We start from the raw sequence: 21,360 nt of genomic DNA on the forward strand, positions 1-21,360 counted from the left end.
ATGGCAAAAGGGGGGGTGATTTTTACTTTTCTCTTAGGTCCCCCTGGGGGACTACAACATGCAATGCTTTGATCGCTCCTGCAGTATGACGTAATGTTATAGCATTACGGCATACTGCATTCTGACAGGCAGCCTATCAAGCCACCCCACGGGATGGCTTGATAGGCAGTCTCTCAAGGCAGCCATGACACCTGCATGGCTCCCCCGATCTCACCGCGGGGGGGGGCCGTACGGGAACCCTGAACATCGGTCAGGGGATTTAAAGGGCTTAAAGGGTTAATAGCCGCGATTGACCGTTCGGTTGATTTGCAGCTATTGCCCGCAGGTGTCAGCCCCGCGACCTCTTTTCATACATACGTAAATGTACGTCCTGGAGCGGGAAGGGGTTAATATTGGATAACCCCTTTAAATAAATGTAAACTGCATACAGTTATATTAGTTGTGGTTTACTAAAATTTGGTGCTAAAGAAATTATAGTGAAGCTCCACTACACAAGTTTCCAAAGTTCACACTGCACATAGCACCTCGACATAACCCTCAAAAGGCCACAGCAATTATGACCACTGGCATAACTATAGGGGATACAGTGAATGCGGTTTCACCCGGCCTAGGAGATTAGGGGCCCATAAGGCCTCTCTTCTCCATATAGGAAGCCCAGTACTATGACTAAAGAATTATAGTTGGGGGTCCTGTTACAGGTTTTGCATTGGGGCCCGGGAGCTTCAAGTTACACCTCTGATTATGACAGATCACACTTGGAACCTAGACTACAGGGGAATTTAGTGCAGTTTTTAGCCAAATCCAGAAGTGGATTCTCATGACAGAAAAATCTAAAAAAAAAGACTTAAATGTTTCCTGCTCAACACTGATTGGCCCTCTCTCTTCTTTGTTGGTATCAGCAGGAATGTGGGACCAGTGTACTGGCAAAGGGTCATGCTTGCACAGTCAAGAGAGGGGTGCCTTCCGTATCTCAGCTTTCATTTTTATTCCATTGTCTTTCTCTGTGCTGAGGTGATAATGGGCACCACAAGAATTCCAAAGGGGCCTGCCACAAATGTCGCTTGCTCACAAAACTTTTACAGCTGTCAGCATATGTTATTGTGAAAGTATTGAATCATATTTTATGCAGCAGTGTTGTGTGCATAATATTTGTGCCATGTGTGTAGCAAGAAGAATGTGTGCAAAAGACACACATTGTAGAGAAACTTTACTAAGAGGGTCTCAGACGCTGAGCATGCAGTTTTGTTATAATTAACCTTTGTAATGTGTTGCTATGAGAGAAGCATCACACATGCTGCAGAGTATAAATTGTTGACTTTGTCGGAGGATGTCACACTATATGATCTCTTGCATTGGAACAATAAAAGAGAAGAGCTTGAGACATTACTTGAGTGATTATTCTCCGATGCATCCGATTATTAGGCATACTTGATTGTTAAGGCTACAGTATCCCTTGAGTATTACCTAAATTAACCCTTTCCAGTCCACTGTCTGACGTCTTCCTACATTCTTATTGAAGCTTATACAGCTCCAACGTCAGAAGACGCCTGACGGTATTCTCACAGTTTATTGCCAGCCACTCCGCTGTCGGACCCTCGCTGGTGCACAAACACTGGCTTTAGCCAGCAGATGGCACCATTGTATAACAGCAAAAAAACTAAGCCTTTTAGGAAACCCAGAATTGGATTGGAAAGGGTTAAATGATTATTTTAACATTTATCCAATACATGCATGATTCTTTCAGTTGACATCCCCTTTCCCCTGTTTGTTTCCAAGATGTGCTCAGCAAAGTAAAACATTCTTAGTGCCCTCTACAATACCACAGGGAGTCATCAGCAGCACTAGGGCTTTCTCACATGAGTGTTTTTTTTCTGCGTATTACACGCAGAGGTTTTGCATGCGTAATACACGGTAGCAAACTTTACATTACTTTCAATGGTGCCTTTTACACACAGTGCACAAAATGCGCGCTCAAGAAGGAATGCAGCATGCACTACTTTGGCACGTATTACGGATGCATAAATGCCAAATAGTGTATGGGGATTGTAGGTGCGCAAAGGGGTTAATGAATCGAGTATTTCCAGGTTCATGACACAGGAGTGCAAGTCTTTCATAAGTGATGTACTCTGGGCTGGCGACCAACAGTAGGATGTTCCAAGCTATTTTCATTTTCTAACCATGGTTTCATCTCTTCAGGGGAGGTGATTATTATAGTTATTACCTAGCTCTTCTTGACAGAAACTATCCGGTGGGTTGGTGTATTTCATGGTGCTAACATCCAGTTTCCAGTTGTGTTTGGTACAGCGCACAGTTCTAAATGTAATTAGAAAAAATACATTAAAAGTTGTGAAAATTATGACATAATTAGACTAAAGGACATCTGTTAGCAGCCCTACGAACCCTAAACTGAGAGCACAGATAGGACCGCTGACAAGAGAGACAAGGCACACATACCTCCCCCCTCCACTGGTCATACTTCATCGGGAGCACGAAATCAGCTTTTGATATCGCCGAACGCCATATGAAAATGAGGCTAGAATGGTTGGATGGGCAGTTTATTACTAGAGAGTGGGTTTTCTGCATTAGGCAATCCTCAACTGCTACCTTGGCTCTAGATTAGCTGCTAGCATCATACTTGAGCCAACAATCAAGAACCAGAGGATGGAGGTGAGGATTGTGTATTAAAGAAAGACAGGGGCCACTGTCTAGTAATGAACAGGCCATCCAACCATTCTAGTCTTATGTACATATGGTGTGCAGCAATATCAAAGGCTGATTTACGGGTTCCTGATGAAGTCCCTCATGCAACATATCACTGCATAGCAGATGCAGGGACACTAACGGATGTCCATTAAAATGTATAAAATATGTAAAATGAGCAAGTTCACATTAGATTAGGGAATATGCATGATGTCCCTATAAGAATGAAGCAGTCATTCAGAAGGCAATGACTGAATGAGCTCACAAAAGAGGCTTACTATATCTTAAGCTTAATGAGCAGTTCACGTTTCAATGTATATTGGTCAAGACATTTTTATAAAAGTCATGTTACTGAAATAAAATTAGTCATTTCTTGTCAATTTTTATGTGCTCAACACGAATATGACAGTCAAAATGCAAAATTGGCTCTATTTTTTTTTGTAGTCTGCAATTATTGTTTACATCCTGAAATGCATGCCAATAGTAATAGGCCTATGGTTAATACCTGGAAAACATCAAGTCATAGACTATGTCTTAGATTTCTTTGCCTGTCTCTTGTCCAGCTGTTCGGGAGCATCTCTGTGGAGTGTCCAGTAGTAGTCAGCCAGCTTGGTAGTGGAGTGCCCGGCAGTAGTCGGCCAGCATCATAGTGGAGTGTCCGGCAGTAGTCGGCCAGCATGGAAGTGGAGTGTCCGGAGGTAGTCGGCCAGCATGGTAGCGGAGTGTCCGGCAGTAGTCGGCCAGCATGGTAGGGGATCATTTTCCCTGGTATCTTTGTTCCATTGTAGCGATATCTTGATGAAAACATTTGCCATGTTCATCACTAATCATACCACAGTTGTCTGGGAAGGAATCCAGATAGGAATGAAGAAAGTGGATTTAAGAGACATATTGCAGCCAAGTTTCTGATACTGCATCAGCATGTCTTGTACTAGTTCCTGTAGTTTTTTGGCCCTAACATTCTTGAGAAAGTTTGTAGACACTAGATGAAAAGCATTCCATAATTGTTTCGCATTACCCTGCAGCAAGTAGTTGAACCGGTCATCTTTGAACAGCTCTCGAATCTGAGGACCCACAAAAACACATCTTTAATCATTGCCTTGCTGAGTCGAAGGGAATTTTTCATGATGGTATCGGAAAGGTGGCGAAGTCCGGTCCGTGGCTTTCACGAAGTTCTTCATCAAACCTCGTTTGATGTGAAGGGGTGGTAGCAGGATTTTGTGAGCCTCGACTAGAGCTGGGTGCTGGATATTCTTCTCTCCAACCGCTACATTTTGTCTGCGAGTCGATTCCTTCCACAAGTAGTGCAATTTCCTAGTTCGGCTATCTCACTCCCATAAGAAACACATGTATTTTGTATATCCCATGGAACTGGTCTCAATGCAGATGGAATGTTGGGATAGAGTATTCTCTATTTCTTTTGCTTCATTATACTGCCGGACAGAGGAGGGACCAAGCAGAAGTAACAGTCATTTGTGTGGTTGCTTGGCTCTCTCCACACCATGGGGACTGCAAACAGCATTGATGGTCTTTTGCCATTCAACCACTGTGAAAGCTGTGTTGTACATGTAGGACAGCATATATGCGGGGCCCAAGGCTTCTCTTTGTCGCCAATGTTGCATCCGAAGTAAAGATGATATGCCTTCTTCACTTGAGAAGTGATACTTTTCTTCTGGCTGGCTAATGTCACTTCCCCAATAATATATCAAAAATTGTCCACAGTAATAACGCACTTTTGAGGAATTAGTGTTCTGTATTGTAACTAAATGGATAAAATAATCAGTTTTATGTAACAGTAGCTTACACTGTATCCCACGAAGTCTGAAATATTTTAAATGCTCATCCTTTCTGACTGGGCTTTATATAGTACACTAGTAATTAGGTGTTGATACATAGTTTGGTAATGTGGGAGTTGACATGATGTACTGGTTATGTTGGGTTTAGGTGTGAGGTAATGAGCTCAGAGGCAGTGACTGATCACATGATGGTGACATCACAGGTCCTGTAAGCACACGGCTGCTGCCTGGCTCAACTGTACTGTAAGTATAACTGTAAATGTAAGGATGTTGTTACAGTCTTACTGCATAAATTTGGACAGTAAAATACAGAAAATGAACTATATGAAATATCTTCAAAACGAGAACCAATAAAAAATTTTCATGATCATATTCATGTTCAGCGCACCAAAATACTAAAGATTAGGACCTTTTTAAGGGCTCAATCAGTCAAGCATTTTTTTCATGAATGTATAGGTCCGTGAAAACAAAACGCGTATATAAAAATCGTGTGACCGAAGTGGCAGACGCGCTTTAAATTTGCACTATGATCCTAAAATTCGCACATATAGTACAGCCCCATTGAAAGCAATGGGAGAGGATCACTAATCCTTGGATGTGAAACCCCTGGATGCTGTCACATCCAGGGGTTTCACCTGGTCATCAATGGGGCTGGCGGCAGCAGCGCCGGCCCCATTGAAAACATAGGGAGAAGATGCTCTCCTCTGCCACAACTGTGACAGCTGTGGCAGGGGATTCCTTCATCCCCACGGAGAGCCCCATCGTCACTGAATGCTGTGGCAGCAGCACCGGCCCCATTGAAAGCAATGAGATGAAAGGAAGCCTGCAGGGATTTCCGGGAGAATTGGGGGGTTGGGGGCTTGAAATATAACCCCTACCCTGAAAATAAGATGCTGGAAAAAAAATACATTGGCTAGAAGTGGTTTCCGGGGCTCCGCTGCAACCTCCGCTGGGGATTTTTCAATTCCCGGCCAGAAGAAAATGAAGAACAGTGACGAGGACCGGGGGAGAGGATGCTCCGGAGTCGGACACAGCTTCTAGGTGATGTATTTTTTTTCTCAGCATCTAGGGTTTATTTGGGGGCTTTGACAGTAGGATTTCCTACTGTCAAAATTGCATAAATTTGCGCAAAAAACGAGTTTTTGTGCGAATCGCAAAACGCTGTCCTATTTTCTCGCAGGTGTGAGTTTTATTCACTTGGAAAAGACGGACATATGACCGCTTTCATTGGAAATCACTGGTTCTAATAGATGCGGGAAAAAAATCACTCGTCTGACTGAGCCCTAAGTTTGTAACAATTTCAGAGTTCACTAGTATATTATAATATATATAACTATATATATAATAAACAAGCCATTTGCCTGTTTTCTTGGCTCATTTATGGATTTATTAGTGCATGGACAACATTTCTTCAGAGCTGTAAACTTTGCCTGGTATCATCTCTTTGTATGAAGTTTATATGAGAAAGTTCTTGCTTCCTTTAAATGGATTGTCAAATAAAAATTTGGTTTTTATTACATCTAGACCATAATCCCAAACATTTATTTGCATTTGCACTCAAAAATATGTTTTATAGCTCCAGATATTCCAGGACTAATGTTAGAATAGCGCCGCCTGCTGTTTGTATTAGAGAGCCTTTCTATGTCTGGTCTACTTGGTAAATGTTCCAAGGTGGTCCAGCCTTCTCAGTCCTGCTTCTTTGCAGTAACGCTGTTTCACTTGCTCAGCATCTCTTCTTACACCAGAGAAGACGCTGCATCTTCTGAAGCAGCTGCTCATCACACCGAGCATCCATCCACATGTCTAGCGGAGCCCAGAGGGAAGCAAGACTGAGCATGTGTGACCACCTTGGAACAATTATCAAGCTGGACACAGAATAGAAACAGCTGATGGCGCTATTCTAACATTAGTCCAGGACTATCTGGGGATAAAGACTTTTATTTAATAAGTGTAAATTAAAAAAAAAATGCTTAGAATTATGGGTGGATTTAACGATAAGGGCTCATTCACACAAGCGTATTTGTGCAGCATGCTATGTGTGCAATTTTTGCACATGTTATACGCAGGGAATAAAACTCCTTGATTTCAATGGGTTCATTCACACTAGCGTATTGTTTCACGCAATGTGCAATCATGTGAAAAAATACACAACATGACCCATCTTGTGCGCATTTGTGCACTACAGGAGTTGATTGAAATCAATGGGCTTGCGTAAATGGCACAAAATACCGTATATACCGGCGTATAAGACGACTTTTGAACCCCGAAAAATCTGCTCTGCAGTCGGGGGTCGTCTTATGCGCCGGTAATACAAAAAAAAAAAAAGTGTAAAAAAAAAAAATTTTATTACTCACCTCCCACGGCGTTCTGTCGCGCTCCGGCAGGATGGCGCTCGCTCCGGCAGGCTGTCGCTCGCTCCTCGTCCCCGCCGCAGCATAGCTTTCTGAATGCGGGGCTTGAAATCCCCGCTTCCAGAAAGCTAATACACACGCCGGCAGCCATGACAGCATTGAATGGCTGTGATTGGCTAAAGCACACGTGGCTTCAGCCAATCACACTATTCAATGACATCATTGAATGGCTGTGATTGGCTGAAGGCGCACGTGTTAGCAATCACAGCCATTCAATGATGTCATGGCTGCCGGCGTGTGTATTAGCTTTCTGGAAGCGGGGATTTCAAGCCCCACATTCAGAAAGCTATGCTGCGGCGGGGACGAGGAGCCAGCGACAGCCTGCCGGAGCGAGCGACATCCTGCCGGAGCGCGACAGAACGCCGTGGGAGGTGAGTAATAAAATTTTTTTTTTTTTCTCCACTGAATACCGGCGTATAAGGTGACAGTTGGGGGGTCGTCTTATACGCCCCGTCGCCTTATACGCCGGTATATACGGTATGTGGAAAACCTGCGTATTCACTGCACAGATATGCATAAAATGAATGCGATTTTGTGCCTACTTTTTTGTGCACACAAATATACATGAGTGGACACAATATGCAGGCACATAAAGCACAAAAAAGGCAGATTTGTGCATCCGTTCACACGTTTTTGCGGCGTCGGTGGGCGCACATAAAAACACCTACACCCGTGTGAAACAGCCAAACACTGAGCAGGGAGTGTTTAAACCTAACAAGAAAGAAAAGGGGCCAACAATGATTTTTATGACGGCGGAAACTGAACGACAAACGAGAAGCGAACGATTCTCATGTGCTGCTCAGTTGTTGGCTGCGTTTAAACTGCAAATGACAGCATTGTCCGAGGATATTCCTTGAGTGACAAATGATAATTAAAGATTTTTTCAGATATCAATATGTGTTTTTTTTAAAAATATATTAATGCATATGTATAATTAAAATCAGTACACTGCGAAGTAAGAGAACGTAACATCTAATATAAATACATAAAGGAATGATGACAATACTGTGTTTCTAATTTCTTCTGTGATGTTCTTTGCCAGATGACTCTTCCCTGTCCATCTGCATACAGCAGGGTGTAACTTTGGAACATGATAGTAGAGGTGATTCAGGTCATTAACAAAAGAGAGAGCATTAAGAGTCACTGAGTTTTCATCCTGCTTGCAGGGAATTCAGCTTTAGTGGTGAGAAAGTGGTAACCAGTTTCCTTTAAGGTCTAGCATTTGTAAACTTGCTATTCTTCTAAAATATCAGTAACGCCACTTCCCCATCTGCTCTGGGACCTCCGTTCAGAAAATTCCGTAAATTCCGGAAGAATAAGTGCTGCATGCAACACTTTTTCGTCCGGTAAAATACCGGTTAGCTGAGCGGAAACCAAACGGATCCCGTTATAGTCGCAGATTTTTTAAAATAAAAGCAACTAATCTTTTTTTAATTGGGATTTGAGTTGTATGTATGATTTGTAAATGTCATTAAGTATTGAAACGGTAGATCGGCAAGAGATTCAATGAGGTTTGGAATGAATGACATTATATATCTGAGCATTAAGGTTTACCTTTGTGCCTCAATAACTTTACACTAAAGGATTAGTGATACAATCACACCCGGTGGCAAGGTCTTGTCATCTCATTTGTTATATCAAGTTTTATATAAGCAATCTGATCTAACCTATAGAGGTCCCAGGCCTCTAACCGACAAAATGCTATAACCAGGTGCGATTGTATCACTAATCCTATAGGTCCTCTCACACCTGAACGCTGTGCGGAACAGCTAGTAAGCAGGACCGCACACTGTGTTCTGCCTGCAGGGAGCTGATTACAGCTGATAACATTGTATCAGTTGTTCTCAGCTGTCAGCCCTGCTGGCAAATCAAAGCGAATGTAATCAAGGAACAGCGGGTGGTCTGTTCACTGATTACAGCTCCCTGTGGCTCACACTATGCTACTTGGTACTAATAGGCATTAGTGCCAAGTAGTAGTTTATGCAAAATGATCGCTCAAAAGCCGATCATCTTTGCAGTGTAAATGCACCTAAAATACAGAAGTCACAGGCTTCTAACTGACAAGATGCTGTAACCAGGTGCGATTGTATCACTAATCCTTTAGAGTTAATCAAACTTAATGAAGCCCAAATGTAAAAAGCTGGGATACTTTCCATACATTGATTTGCATAAAAAACAATAACATCTCACAGAATAGTTTGTCAAATTCAATACAGCATTCATTACAGATTATAACTGCCAACTTTACAATGAAAAGAATACAAGTAGCTCGTTAACTGTAGACACAGACAGAAGCAATTTCCCATCTCGGCTACCAAAGCCTGAGATGGAAATACCCCTTTAAACAGAGCCATAATATCGCCCCGGGGCTATCTAATGGTAGAGCACCTCCATCAAATATGTTCTATGGTATCACAGTACAACCCACACTACCAGCATGTATCAGTATGGGGGGGAAACACAGAATGGAGCCTGGCTGGTGCCTGATACCATGGACCAAGATTTTCTTGAACCTTACAGATAATTTATCTACAGGCGAATATGGCCAAATTCACTTACCAATAATAGTAGTAAGACACAGATAAGGAGACCTGAGCCCTTTTGTATTGTGTATCCATGTCCATTTTTGGTGCTGGGCAGCTGTTTCTTTCCCTTTTTGGGCTCCTACTCGCTAGTGTTTTTTTAATGCTGCAATATTGCTGCATTTTTTTTAATGTCAATGTCAGTGGGACTTTCTAATGTTAAAATCGCATCACACAAAAATCGCAGGTTTGTGCTTTGCGATTTTTATGCGATTTAAACATTAGAAAGTCCCATTGACATTTGCATTAAAAAACGCAGCGACATCGCAGCATTAAAAAACCGCTAGTGGGTAGAAGCTCTTAGGATGTGTGTGAGCAGCTTTTACCAGTTGTTTGCACCTTTGCAATGTTCTTCCATATTGCACTTTGGCTGTTTGCATGTTTGTGTTTATTCATTCTATCAGTTGCAACATGTGGTTTGGCTTTTCCTAGGATTCGCATTGGCAGAATATTAAACAGATTGTATAAATGTATCTGTTCCAACATGGATACAATGTCACAGGTGTCTGAAAGCAGGACTATGTGTATGAGGATTTTTAAGGTAAACAAGAATGTTCCTGTTCATTGAACAGGCAGCAATTTTAAGAAAGGCGAGGAATTGAAACAAAGTAAATTAGGCAGTTGCTTTCCAAATTGCGGGCAGCATAATATAGGTAGGGCATGAAGAGCTGAGCAAATGGATATATAGTTTTATGGAAAAAGATTCAGTAGAACTTGTATTTTATTCCTTTAAACAGACAAAATCCCTTGAAATTCTTAACTGCTTGCAAAGAGACAAGTTCTAACCTGGCAAACTTCAGTATAAACCCCCTTTAGAGTGAGCCTGCTACACTTCTTATACTGGAGTATACAAAAATGATGCAAGAAGGATTTAACCAAAGACTAGAGATCAGCGAGCATACTCGCTAAGGGCAATTACTTGAGCGAGTATTGCCCTTAGCGAGTACCTGCCCGCTCAGAAGAAAAGGTTCGGCTGCTGGCGGGGGGTGGGGAGCAGCAGGGGAGAGCTACCCCCTGCTCACTCCCGAAACTCGCCGGCACCCGAATCTTTTCTCGCAGGTAGGTATTCGCTAAGGGCAATACTCGCTCGAGTAATTGCCCTTAGCGAGTATGCTCGCTCATCTCTACCAAAGACCAATTACTAAAATAAGAAAAAATGATTACTCAACTCCCCGAATTGCTACTTTTTATACACTCCAAAAATGCACAAACGTGTCATAAACCTATCAGGGAGATCAGTTGTATCCTATATAAGAAATCTTACTAAAAACGTCACATCTAGTGAAATCAAGAGCCAAGAGGATATCAATGTCTCCTCCTAAACTGGAGACACAATGCAAATTTTTGAAGGATAGATGGAATCCCTTTGGGACAAAATGAAATCTTGGTCATACAAAATGTTGATAGGCTGCATGCTAGTGTTAAACATGATAGAGAATACACAGCACTAGATATGAGCGAACCTACTCGGACACGCCCCTTTTTTGCCCGAGCGTCGCGATTTTTGAGTACTTCCGTATTTGGGTGAAAAGATTTGGGGGGCGCCGTGGGTAAGTGGGGGGTTGCAGCGGGGAGTGGGGGGGGGGAGAGGGAGAGAGAGAGCTCCCCCCTGTTCCCCGCTGCTCCCCCCGCTCCTACACGCCTCCCCCCACCCTTTTCACCCGAGTACGGAAGTACTCGAAAATCGTGGTGCTCGATCGAGTAATTACTTGAAATGAGTATATTCGCTCATCTCTACACAGCACTGAAATTTTTCCAGTTTATAGAAAGGGACTACAATCCAAAAGAAAAGTTTGTGCTCCATGTTTTAAAATTTGTTTTAAAAAAACTACCTTTTTATGAAGCTGCTCCTAGCTGCAGGTACAAGGTACTGTAATGGGGGCAACAGCAACTCCAACTTTGCTAACATCTACAGGATTTGGAGGAATAAACATTTTGTTACCTGTTATGCAGATCTTCAATATCTATAATGAAGGTTCCACCTTGATGTTTGCATAAATTTTTACACGCATTCAACAATTCCCCTTTTTTATATACAATAAAAATTTTTTCTGTTTCCTTATTCCTCAGCAAGTTGATTCCATCTTTTAGGCTTGCTACTTCGATAGGTTTGAGGCGTAGGAGAATGCTTGATGTCTGTCCCTCACTATTGGAAAAAAAAAACATGAAAAAAGGTTATTTTATCCTGGGAAGCGTAAAAAGTATACCATATTACAACATATAATTAAAGAGAGTCTGTTAACTCTTTTATGTTAACCCTTTTGAAGACAGCATGAAATAGAGACAGACATGGTGATTTCAGCAGTCTGTGTGGTTACGCTGTAGTTTTAGAGATTAACAGCTTTCGCCCTATTGATGTGCATAGAGAGAAACCTGTCAATCAGCAGCAGATAGACAGATGAGCCTACATCTCATGAATATAAGGATTGCTGCCTTACAATGCTGGCATCACACTGCAACAATTCAAACTGTGGGTTATCCAAAATGACTAAATATCCATACATTAGTGAAATAATTATGCTTTTTGCTACTTTATGCTGCCCCCAGCAAGGACAGCGTAAAGAGGCTGTCAGGTCCCTTTAAAAAGTAACTACACTTTCAGATCACTTTTGACATGTTAAAAGTATTGATCACTGGACGTTCCGCTGCTGAGACATGTCTCTATGACATGTCCAAAATTATTTAAAAGTGTAGCTACTGTTTAGATGACTCCGGTAGACTACTGTAGCTGGTGAATGAGAAGCTGTCACTGGGCAAGTATGAAAATTTTTCTCGGTCATCTTATACTCTTTTATGCGCTTAGACTTTCTACTAAAGGATAGATGCCTCCCAGATAAGCACTACCTTACCTTGCCAAATGATATCAAATGCACCCAGCTATCAGTTTCATGGAGAATCTGTGAAGCACTACAATTCAAGTCAATTGCATATCTGATTACACCACACAGCTCAGTTCTTCAGATCTCTTTAGTGATCTGACCCCTCATGATAATGTTTTTTTAATTACAATGCTTAACCCTAGTCAATACATGTTGAATACCAATCTATATCGTGTTTGATTTGTTAATGAAACCTTGATTAAACTACATATTTTAGTTTTTTTTCCTGTCTATACAGAAACAACTGAACAAGAAAAGGAGCTTCACTTTTGGAGAAGTTTTTATTAACAAATACTGGTATATTTTCTCATTGTGGTTACCTTGTGCAGTTTTCTCGTAGTTTACATGGCACAAGATTGTGTTGCCGCTTTTGTGTGCATCAGAATATGGCACGTCACTATGGGACTTGAGGCATAACTCATCCCAATTACAAAGTCTATGTAAGAGCCGTCATACAGTCAATTGCCCTTTAAAGAACTATGGTAGTATTAGTATATGTGCATAATGGTCTTCTGAGATGTTCAAGACCCATGCAGGTGCTCCTGCAATCTCTATACCTTTTATTACTTACACTACTGCAAATCAGTGGCCAATTTGCAATGGTCAGATCACCTAAAGGAGTCACAATTACATTAATTTGTTCACAGAGTGACTGCCTTAAAACATAACCTTTATTGGATTAGCTAGCTAAAAAAATTCAACCATGAATGTACTCAAAGTAGGGCAAAACAGATATTCAGAGAGGATAGAATCCTTAGGGCTGACACCTACTGGCGATATTTTCTTTCTTGCACTGTGAGAGCATGGGAAAACGCTCGCCTCGCAGCGCAAGAAAGACGCCAGTATAGAACCGGCATATCGCTAGTGCTTTCAATGGGGCCAGCGGCAGAAGCGCTAGCCCCATTGAAAACATAGGGAGAATGCTGCGGACTTCTGCCACAGCTGTGACAGCTGTCACAGCTCTGGCAGAAGTCCGCGGCATGCTATCTCATTGCTTTCAATGGGATCGGCACTGCTGCCAATCCCATTGAAAGCACTGCTTTCTGGCAAACCCCGCAGAATGATTATCGGGTAAGGGCTTGAAATATAAGCCCTTCCAGATAGTCATCAATAAGTGGTTAATTTTTTTTTTTTAATTACTCACCTCTCCGCCGCTCACACGTGTCCTCTGGCTAGCTCCCCTGCACTGCTGTTAAGCTCTTTCAGCAGGCGGGGATTTAAAAATCTCCGCCTCCTGAAAGGGATGTGCTGATTGGCTAGTGCTTAGCTATTGGCTGAGCGCTCAGACAATGACAGATAGCCCTTAGCTATTCATTCATGAATAGCTAAGATATTGCTTAGTGGGGATGAAGGAAACTCCTGTCACAGCTGTGGCAGAAGTCCGTGGCATTCTCCATCTCTTTTCAATAGGGCTAGCGCTGCTGCCGCTGGTCCCATTGAAAAGACTTACGATATCCCGGCTTGATGCCGTTTTTTTTCTCGCACTGCGCTGCAAGACTTTTCCTTTACTCTCGCAGCGCAGTGGAGAAAAAAACACCAGTGGGTGTGAGCCCTTACCCTTACCCTACGAAATTCCTATATCTCATAACCCTATCTATGAATCATTGGATAACCACCCTGACAAGAGCGATCCTATCAGGAATCTCCTCAAAAAAAGTTTGTCTTTTTATTGAGTACACTGAGTAAACATCCCCAATACGGAGAGAAAAAGTGAACCTCAGTGGTGATGGCATAAAAGTTTTTAACCCCTCTTCTTTTTTTTCATCCCGTCCTTACAAGAGCTATAACAGTTTTATTTTTCTATTGACACATCTCTATGAAGGCTACTTTTTTGTGGCACAAGTTGTATTTTTTAATAGTACCATTTAGTGTACTATATAATTTACTGAGAAACTATTAAAAATTTCTAAGTAGGATTAAATGGAAGAAAAAATGCAATTATGCCTTTTTGGGGATTTAGTTTTTACGTATTCACTGTGCACTAAAAATGACGTTACCTTTTTTCTATGTGTCAGTACGAATACAATACCAAATTTATATATTTTTTTGTTTTCCTACTTTTAAAAAGAAAAGACAATTTATTAAACAAAAGTTGTTTCCTCGCCGTATTTTGAGACCCGTAACTATTTTATTTTTCCGTTGATTGGGCGTGTGAGGGTTTGTTTTCTGCAGGGCAAGCTGCATTTTTTTATTAGTACCACCTTGGGTACATCCATTTATTTGATCACTTTTCATGCAATGCAATTTCATACTGCAATGTTAACATGTTCTGCTTTTTAAATAATTACTAGAGATGAGCGAGCGTACTTGGAAAAGCACTACTCGCTCGAGTAATTTGCTTTATCCGAGTATCGCTGTGCTCGGGGCTAAAGATTCGGGTGCCGGCACGGAGCGGGGAGCTGCAGGGGAAAGCGGGGAGGAACGGAGGTAAGATCTTTCTCTCCCTCTCTCCCGCCCGCTCTCCCCTGCTCCCCGCTGTGACTCACCTGTCAGCCGCAGCGGCACCCGAATCTTCAGGGACGAGCACAGCGATACTCGGATAAAGCAAATTACTCAAGCGAGTAGTGCTTTTCCGAGTACGCTCGCTCATCTCTAATAATTACCTAACGCATGATGTGCAGTATGCGCTGTATTAGACCATTGCTGCAGATTGTGCGATGCTTCCAATGATATGGATACATTATGCTAAATATTATGCATCTGATAACAAATATCTTTACTATCATTGTGGGTTGTTTGTGCATAGATCTGGCATTCCAATGACAAAAGGATCTTTTTCAAATAGTTTGGATTAATGACCAGTAACACATTAACCCTTTCCAATCCAATTTGTATCCTGATTTTCCTAGGGGTGGGGTGGGGGGGGGTAGCTTACTCTTTTTCTGCCGTTATACAACGGCGCTATCTGCTGGCTAAAGTCAGTACTGCATGAGGTGACACGTTGGACAGGCTTCGATAGCAGAGAGGCTGGCAATATACAGTAAGAGAACCCCAACGGACGTCTTCCAATATCAGAACTGTACAGCCTTAAATTATAATGTCTTCAGACGTCAAACAGTGGATTGGAAAGTGTTAATACTAGTATTCTATCATGTCTCGCACGCAACAGATTATCTATCTGGTCAGAGTTCATGCAAACTCTCTTTTATGATTAAGTAATATATCTAATACTATATCTGATCTGTTTTATTGTTGGATAAGGAACTCCTCCCATTATGGGTTAATCATGGGGAATGTTAGATAATGTTACACAGATTTAGAACATTCTGCAATTAACTAGTATCAATGAATGAAAACAGGCACATGTTATTTTTAGCTTTTTTTTTTTTAATGTCCTATAAGGGTTGTTGTTCACTTGTGTTTGTAGCTGTGATAAAGGCTGGTTTGCAGCCGAAACATGTCCGGCACTTTGGAGTTTGTCACGTCTCTGTTTTAAAAGTAACGTCAATAAAGAAGAGCACTTGGGGGGCGTGGCCTGGCCGAGCACCGAGATGGCCACTTGAGAACGGAGCTCTGAGAACCTACGCTAGCAAAAGCTACAAAAAAGCATTTTCTGCGGTACCTTGCCTTCAATACCAGGATTCCTGAAGCCCTCTTCATAGGGTGATGAGACGCCGAAAGCCCCCACACATTCTCTCAAGACGGCTGGAAGATTTCTTTACCTCCAGCACCGAGGAAAGCAGTGCCGCTCCAGAGCTCCTGAAGACTCTGCCTGCTCCAGCGGAGATTGGGAGTGAGTTTGCCGGTCCTGCTGGCCCATCGCTGATACCTGCTTCTGCTCCTGGGGTCCCGATCTGCCTGCCCATCTTGACGGAGACCATAAGCGCTTCCACTACACCTGCGGGCTCTCTGCAGTCCATCGCTGCTGTTCCGGAGGTCCCGATCGGTCTACCCGATCCAACGGGGAATGGAGGTGAGCGCTGCGCTCCTGCCAGCTCCCCACCGCTGATTACTGCTGCTCCCACTGTGCCGATCTTCCAGCTTGTTCTGCTGGAAGGTGGAGGTGAATTCCCTGCCCTACTGACCATCGCTGTGCCTGAGACCCTGGTTCCCCAGTGTGCCCCGACAATAGATAGTGGTGAGTACTTCACAATTATTAACCCATTACTGCCAGGACTTGCCCAGGGAAAGGAACCTCAAATTAACACTCCAAGACCCCTTTGCCAGATTCCCTTTAATATCAAAGGAGATAATAATGGCCTCCAGGGGAAAAAATTCACATAAGGGAGCACAGCATGTGTCCAAGATGGCGCCGACTCCCGCACACAGAGACAGCCTCGTGCTTCTCCCTCTGCTAGCCCGCTCAAACAGAAGCAGAAGCTTATGCAGGATCACACAGCAGATCATATAATATCTGACGTGGAAGACTTGATTTCTGACATGCCAACTTCTGAGAAACCAGTTACAGAAAATTTCATGAAGGAAATGGTAGTAGCTCTAAAAAATTCCTTGCAAGCAAACTTCGACTCTCTGACATCTACATTAAAGGCTAACTTAGTGGAGCTTGATGAAAGAATTACGCATACTGAAAACAAAATGGGTGAATTAACTCATTCACATAATGACCTTATTGACTCAGTATACTTTGTCCGACGAAGTAGATAAAATAAAACTTAAACTTGCCGATATGGAGGACAGAAACCGCCGTAACAACGTGAAATTCAGAGGAATACCGGAGTCTGTCTCACCAATGGAGCTTACTAAACACCTACAACAGCTGATAAAAGCCATTCTCCCAGACACATCACCCACAGAACTAACTATTGATAGAGCTCACAGACTACCTAAACCTAAGTTCTTACCACAAAACATACCAAGAGATGTAATTGCGCGGATACATTACTTTCATGTAAAAGAAGCTCTCATGCAGGCGGTTCGGAAAATAAACCAGCTTCCAGCGCCTTTCAGCGATGTGCGTCTCTATATAGACCTATCCCAAACTACTGTGCAAACAAGAAAGAAATTCTCTACTATTACAAGTGCACTCAGGCAGGAACAAATCTATATATATAAAGACGAAAGCCCTCACTGACTCACTGACTGACTGACTCGCCAAAAGTTCTCCAACTTCCCGATGTCGTAGAAACATGAAATTTGGCACACGCATAGATTATCTCCAAAATAGGAAAAGCAATTGGGTCCCAACTCGATTATTCAATTCTAGCGCAAAAGAATTGGCGTCGAAATTTTACGTACGTAATCCAAATCTGTCACTTTCCAATGTCATAGAAACTTAAAATTTGGCCCGAGCATTAAATATGTCATAAATGGGAAAAGTTAATGGGTCCCAACACGATTATTCAATTCTATGTGCAAAAGAATTAGCGTCCAAATTTTACGTACGGAATCTAATTCTCTCACTTCCCGGTGTTATAGAAACTCGAAATTTGGCAGGAGCATTGATTATCTCATAAATAGGAAAAGTTAATGGGTCCCAACTCGATTATTCAATTCTATGCGCAAAAGAATTAGCGTCCAAATTTTACGTACGGAATCTAATTATCTCACTTTCCGGTGTCATAGAAACGTGAAATTTGGCACGAGCATTGATTATGTCATAAATAGGAAAAGTTAATGGGTCTCAACTTGATTATTCAATTCTATGCGCAAAAGAATTAGCGTCCAAATTTTACGTACGGAATCTAATTTTCTCACTTCCCGATGTCATAGAAACAGGAAATTTGGCACGAGCATTGATTATGTCATAAATAGGAAAAGCTAATGGGTCCCAACTCGATTATTCAATTCTAAGCGCAAAAGAATTGGCGTTGAAATTTTACGTACGGAATCTAATTTTCTCACTTTCTGGTGTCATAGAAACGTGAAATTTGGCAGGAGCATTGATTATGTCATAAAGAGGAAAAGCTAATGTGTCCCAACTCGATTATTCAATTCTATGCGCAAATGAATTAGCGTCCAAAATTTTACGTACGGAATCTAATTTTCTCACTTTCCGGTGTCATAGAAACGTGAAATTTGGCACGAGCATAGATTATGTCATAAATAGGAAAAGCTAATGGGTCCCAACTCGATTATTCAATTCTAGCGCAAAAGAATTGGCGTCGAGATTTTACGTGTGGAATGTAATTTTTTCACTTTCCGGTGTTATAGAAACGGGAAATTTGGCAGGAGCATTGATTATGTCATAAATAGAAAATGCTAATGGGTCCCAACTCCATTATTCAATTCTATGCGCAAAAGAATTAGCGTCCAAATTTTACGTACAGAATCTAATTTACTGACTTCCCGATGTCATAGAAACAGGAAATTTGGCACGAGCATTGATTATGTCATAAATAGGAAACGCTAATGGGTCCCAACTCCATTATTCAATTCTATGCGCAAAAGAATTAGCGTCCAAATTTTACGTACATAATCTAAATCTCTCACTTCCCAATGTAATAGAAACATGAAATTTGGCACGGCATTGATTATGTCATAAATAGGAAAAGTTAATGTGTCCCAACTCGATTATTCAATTCTATGCGCAAATGAATTAGCGTCCAAAATTTTACGTACGGAATCTAATTTTCTCACTTTCCGGTGTCATAGAAACGTGAAATTTGGCACGAGCATAGATTATGTCATAAATAGGAAAAGTTCATAGGTCCCAACTCAATTATTCAATTCTAGCGCAAAAGAATTAGCGTCCAAATTTTACGTGCAGAATGTAATTTTTTCACTTTCCGGTGTCATAGAAACGTGAAATTTGGCACGAGCATTGATTATGTCATAAATAGGAAAAGTTAATGGGTCTCAACTTGATTATTCAATTCTATGCGCAAAAGAATTAGTGTCCAAATTTTATGTACGTAATCTAATTCTCTCACTTCCTGATGTCATTTTATATAAAGTAAACGTCACATGGTTGCCTCCACGTGGTGTTTCCTGGGTAACGCAGAGAATTATGCAAAATGGTGAACATATGTTTTTCCGGTATCTCTAAAGTAAGCACGACTTCATAAGAGTTTCCGTGTGAACACCAGATAAACACCAGTACCAAATTAACTCGGGCGAAGCCAGGTATATCAGCTAGTTCCTTATAAATGGGACTTCCCTCCTAAGCTAATAATTCAAAGAGAGGGAATTACCCATACCTTCTCTAACCCAGAAGAAGCGACTAGCATATTGCCCTCCTGGGGTATACGCATCTCAGAAACCACATCTGCAACCCCGTTTAGGCGACCTAGAATTCACGAAAAAAACCTTGCATCCAACAAGTCCAAATTTTCTTTAGTTTGTTTCTTTGGTTCTATGGACTTGGGTGATTTTCCCACCCCCCACATACAAGCCCTATTTTGTGCTTTACGAGCTTGTTGCTCTATATTGTTCTAAATGTCTATGATTTTTTGGAAAGATACCAAGATTACATGTACAGTAATGTTTGTTTTATTTGTTCTTAGAAGACATCCGACAAATTCCACATTATTCTATAGCATTGTATATATTATGTATGGCTGTTAAAGGGGTTGTCCCGCGGCAGCAAGTGGGTCTATACACTTCTGTATGGCCATAATAATGCACTTTGTAATATACATTGTGCATTAATTATGAGCCATACAGAAGTTATAAAAAGTTTTTTACTTACCTGCTCCGTTGTTGGCGTCCTCGTCTCCATGGTTGCCGACTAATTTTCGCCCTCCGATGGCCAAATTAGCCGCGCTTGCGCAGTCCGGGTCTTCTGCAGTCTTCTATGGAGCCGCTCGTGCCAGAGAGCGGCTCCGTGTAGCTCCGCTCCGTCACGTGCCGATTCCAGCCAATCAGGAGGCTGGAATCGGCAATGGACCGCACAGAAGAGCTGCAGTCCACGGAGGCAGAGGATCCCGGCGGCCATCTTCACAGGTAAGTATTGAAGTCACCGGAGCGCGGGGATTAAGGTAAGCGCTCCGGTAAACTTTCTTTACTTCCCTGCATCGGGGTTGTCTCGCGCCGAACGGGGGGGGGGTTGAAAAAAAAAAAAACCCGTTTCGGCGCGGGACAACCCCTTTAAGCTTCTCTCCATAAATGCCAATGGGCTGAACTCGCCTTTCAAAAGGTCGGCAGTTTGGAGAGAGGCCCTCACCAATAACACTGATATTGTTTGTATTCAGGAAACTCACTTTGATGCCTCCGCATGCCCTAAAATGGCACATAACAAATTTCCCAACATCTATTTAGTTAGTGCATCTGAAAAGAAAGCAGGTGTTCTGGTTTTGTTCAAAGACACCATCAATACGGAAATTTCTGTTTTAGAGCAAGACCCCAGGGGAAGATATATACTTCTCAGGTAAATTGAACTCTACACCTTTTACTTTACTAAACATCTATGCACATAATTCTGCACAGATAAGATTTCTGAACAAAATTATTAAGAAATTGCGGAGACATGAAAAGGGAGACATGAAAATCTTAAAAGCATCTCTGAGGCTTTAACAGAATACTCCACTAATAACTCCACTCCGGAGGTTTCACCTCTTACGGTCTGGAACACACATAAGGCCTTTATCAGGGGAGTACTCATTAAAATGAGTGCCAAATTTAAAAAAGAAAAGGAACTACGGGTATCTGAAACGCTCCTTCAAATATCAAACTCAGAAAAAATTCTCCAATCCTCCCCCTCTGAAGAGGAAAACAATAGTCTTTTTAACTTACGCCAGAAATTGCGCAATCTCTTGCTAGAAAATTATGACAAGTCCATGAAATTTTCTAGAGCAAATTATTACGTATCAAATAACAAACCCTCCCGAATGATGGCGGAATTAGTTAAAAAGAAAAATCTAAAAGCAAAGATGCCTTTTATTTCATGTCCAGATAATCCAGGGGAAAAAAATATTTCATCCAAAACAAATAGCCGACTGCTTCAGTAAATTTTATAAAAAATTATAAGACGATATCTCCACTTCCCAGCGGACACAACAAGAGATCCTGTCATTTTTATCCAAAGTTAACCTCTAGAGATGAGCGAGTATACTCGCTAAAGGCAATTGCTCGAACGAACATTGCCTTTAGTGAG

At 41.8% G+C, this 21,360-nt stretch overlaps 1 protein-coding gene across 1 annotated transcript in view; it reads right to left on the bottom strand.

Moving 5' to 3' along the window:
• Positions 1 to 21,360, bottom strand: part of LOC136578785 (cytidine monophosphate-N-acetylneuraminic acid hydroxylase-like) — a 128,382-nt gene that overhangs the window by 83,459 nt on the left and 23,563 nt on the right. The window contains exons 2-3 of the mRNA XM_066578952.1: positions 11,432 to 11,635; positions 2,222 to 2,313 (exon numbers count right to left, since the gene is read on the bottom strand). Coding sequence (XP_066435049.1) covers positions 2,222 to 2,313; positions 11,432 to 11,635 — 296 coding nt within the window. The remainder of the gene's footprint in view (positions 1 to 2,221; positions 2,314 to 11,431; positions 11,636 to 21,360) is intronic.

Source organism: Eleutherodactylus coqui, chromosome 9 (assembly GCF_035609145.1).
Source record: "Eleutherodactylus coqui strain aEleCoq1 chromosome 9, aEleCoq1.hap1, whole genome shotgun sequence".
NCBI lineage: Eukaryota > Metazoa > Chordata > Amphibia > Anura > Eleutherodactylidae > Eleutherodactylus > Eleutherodactylus coqui.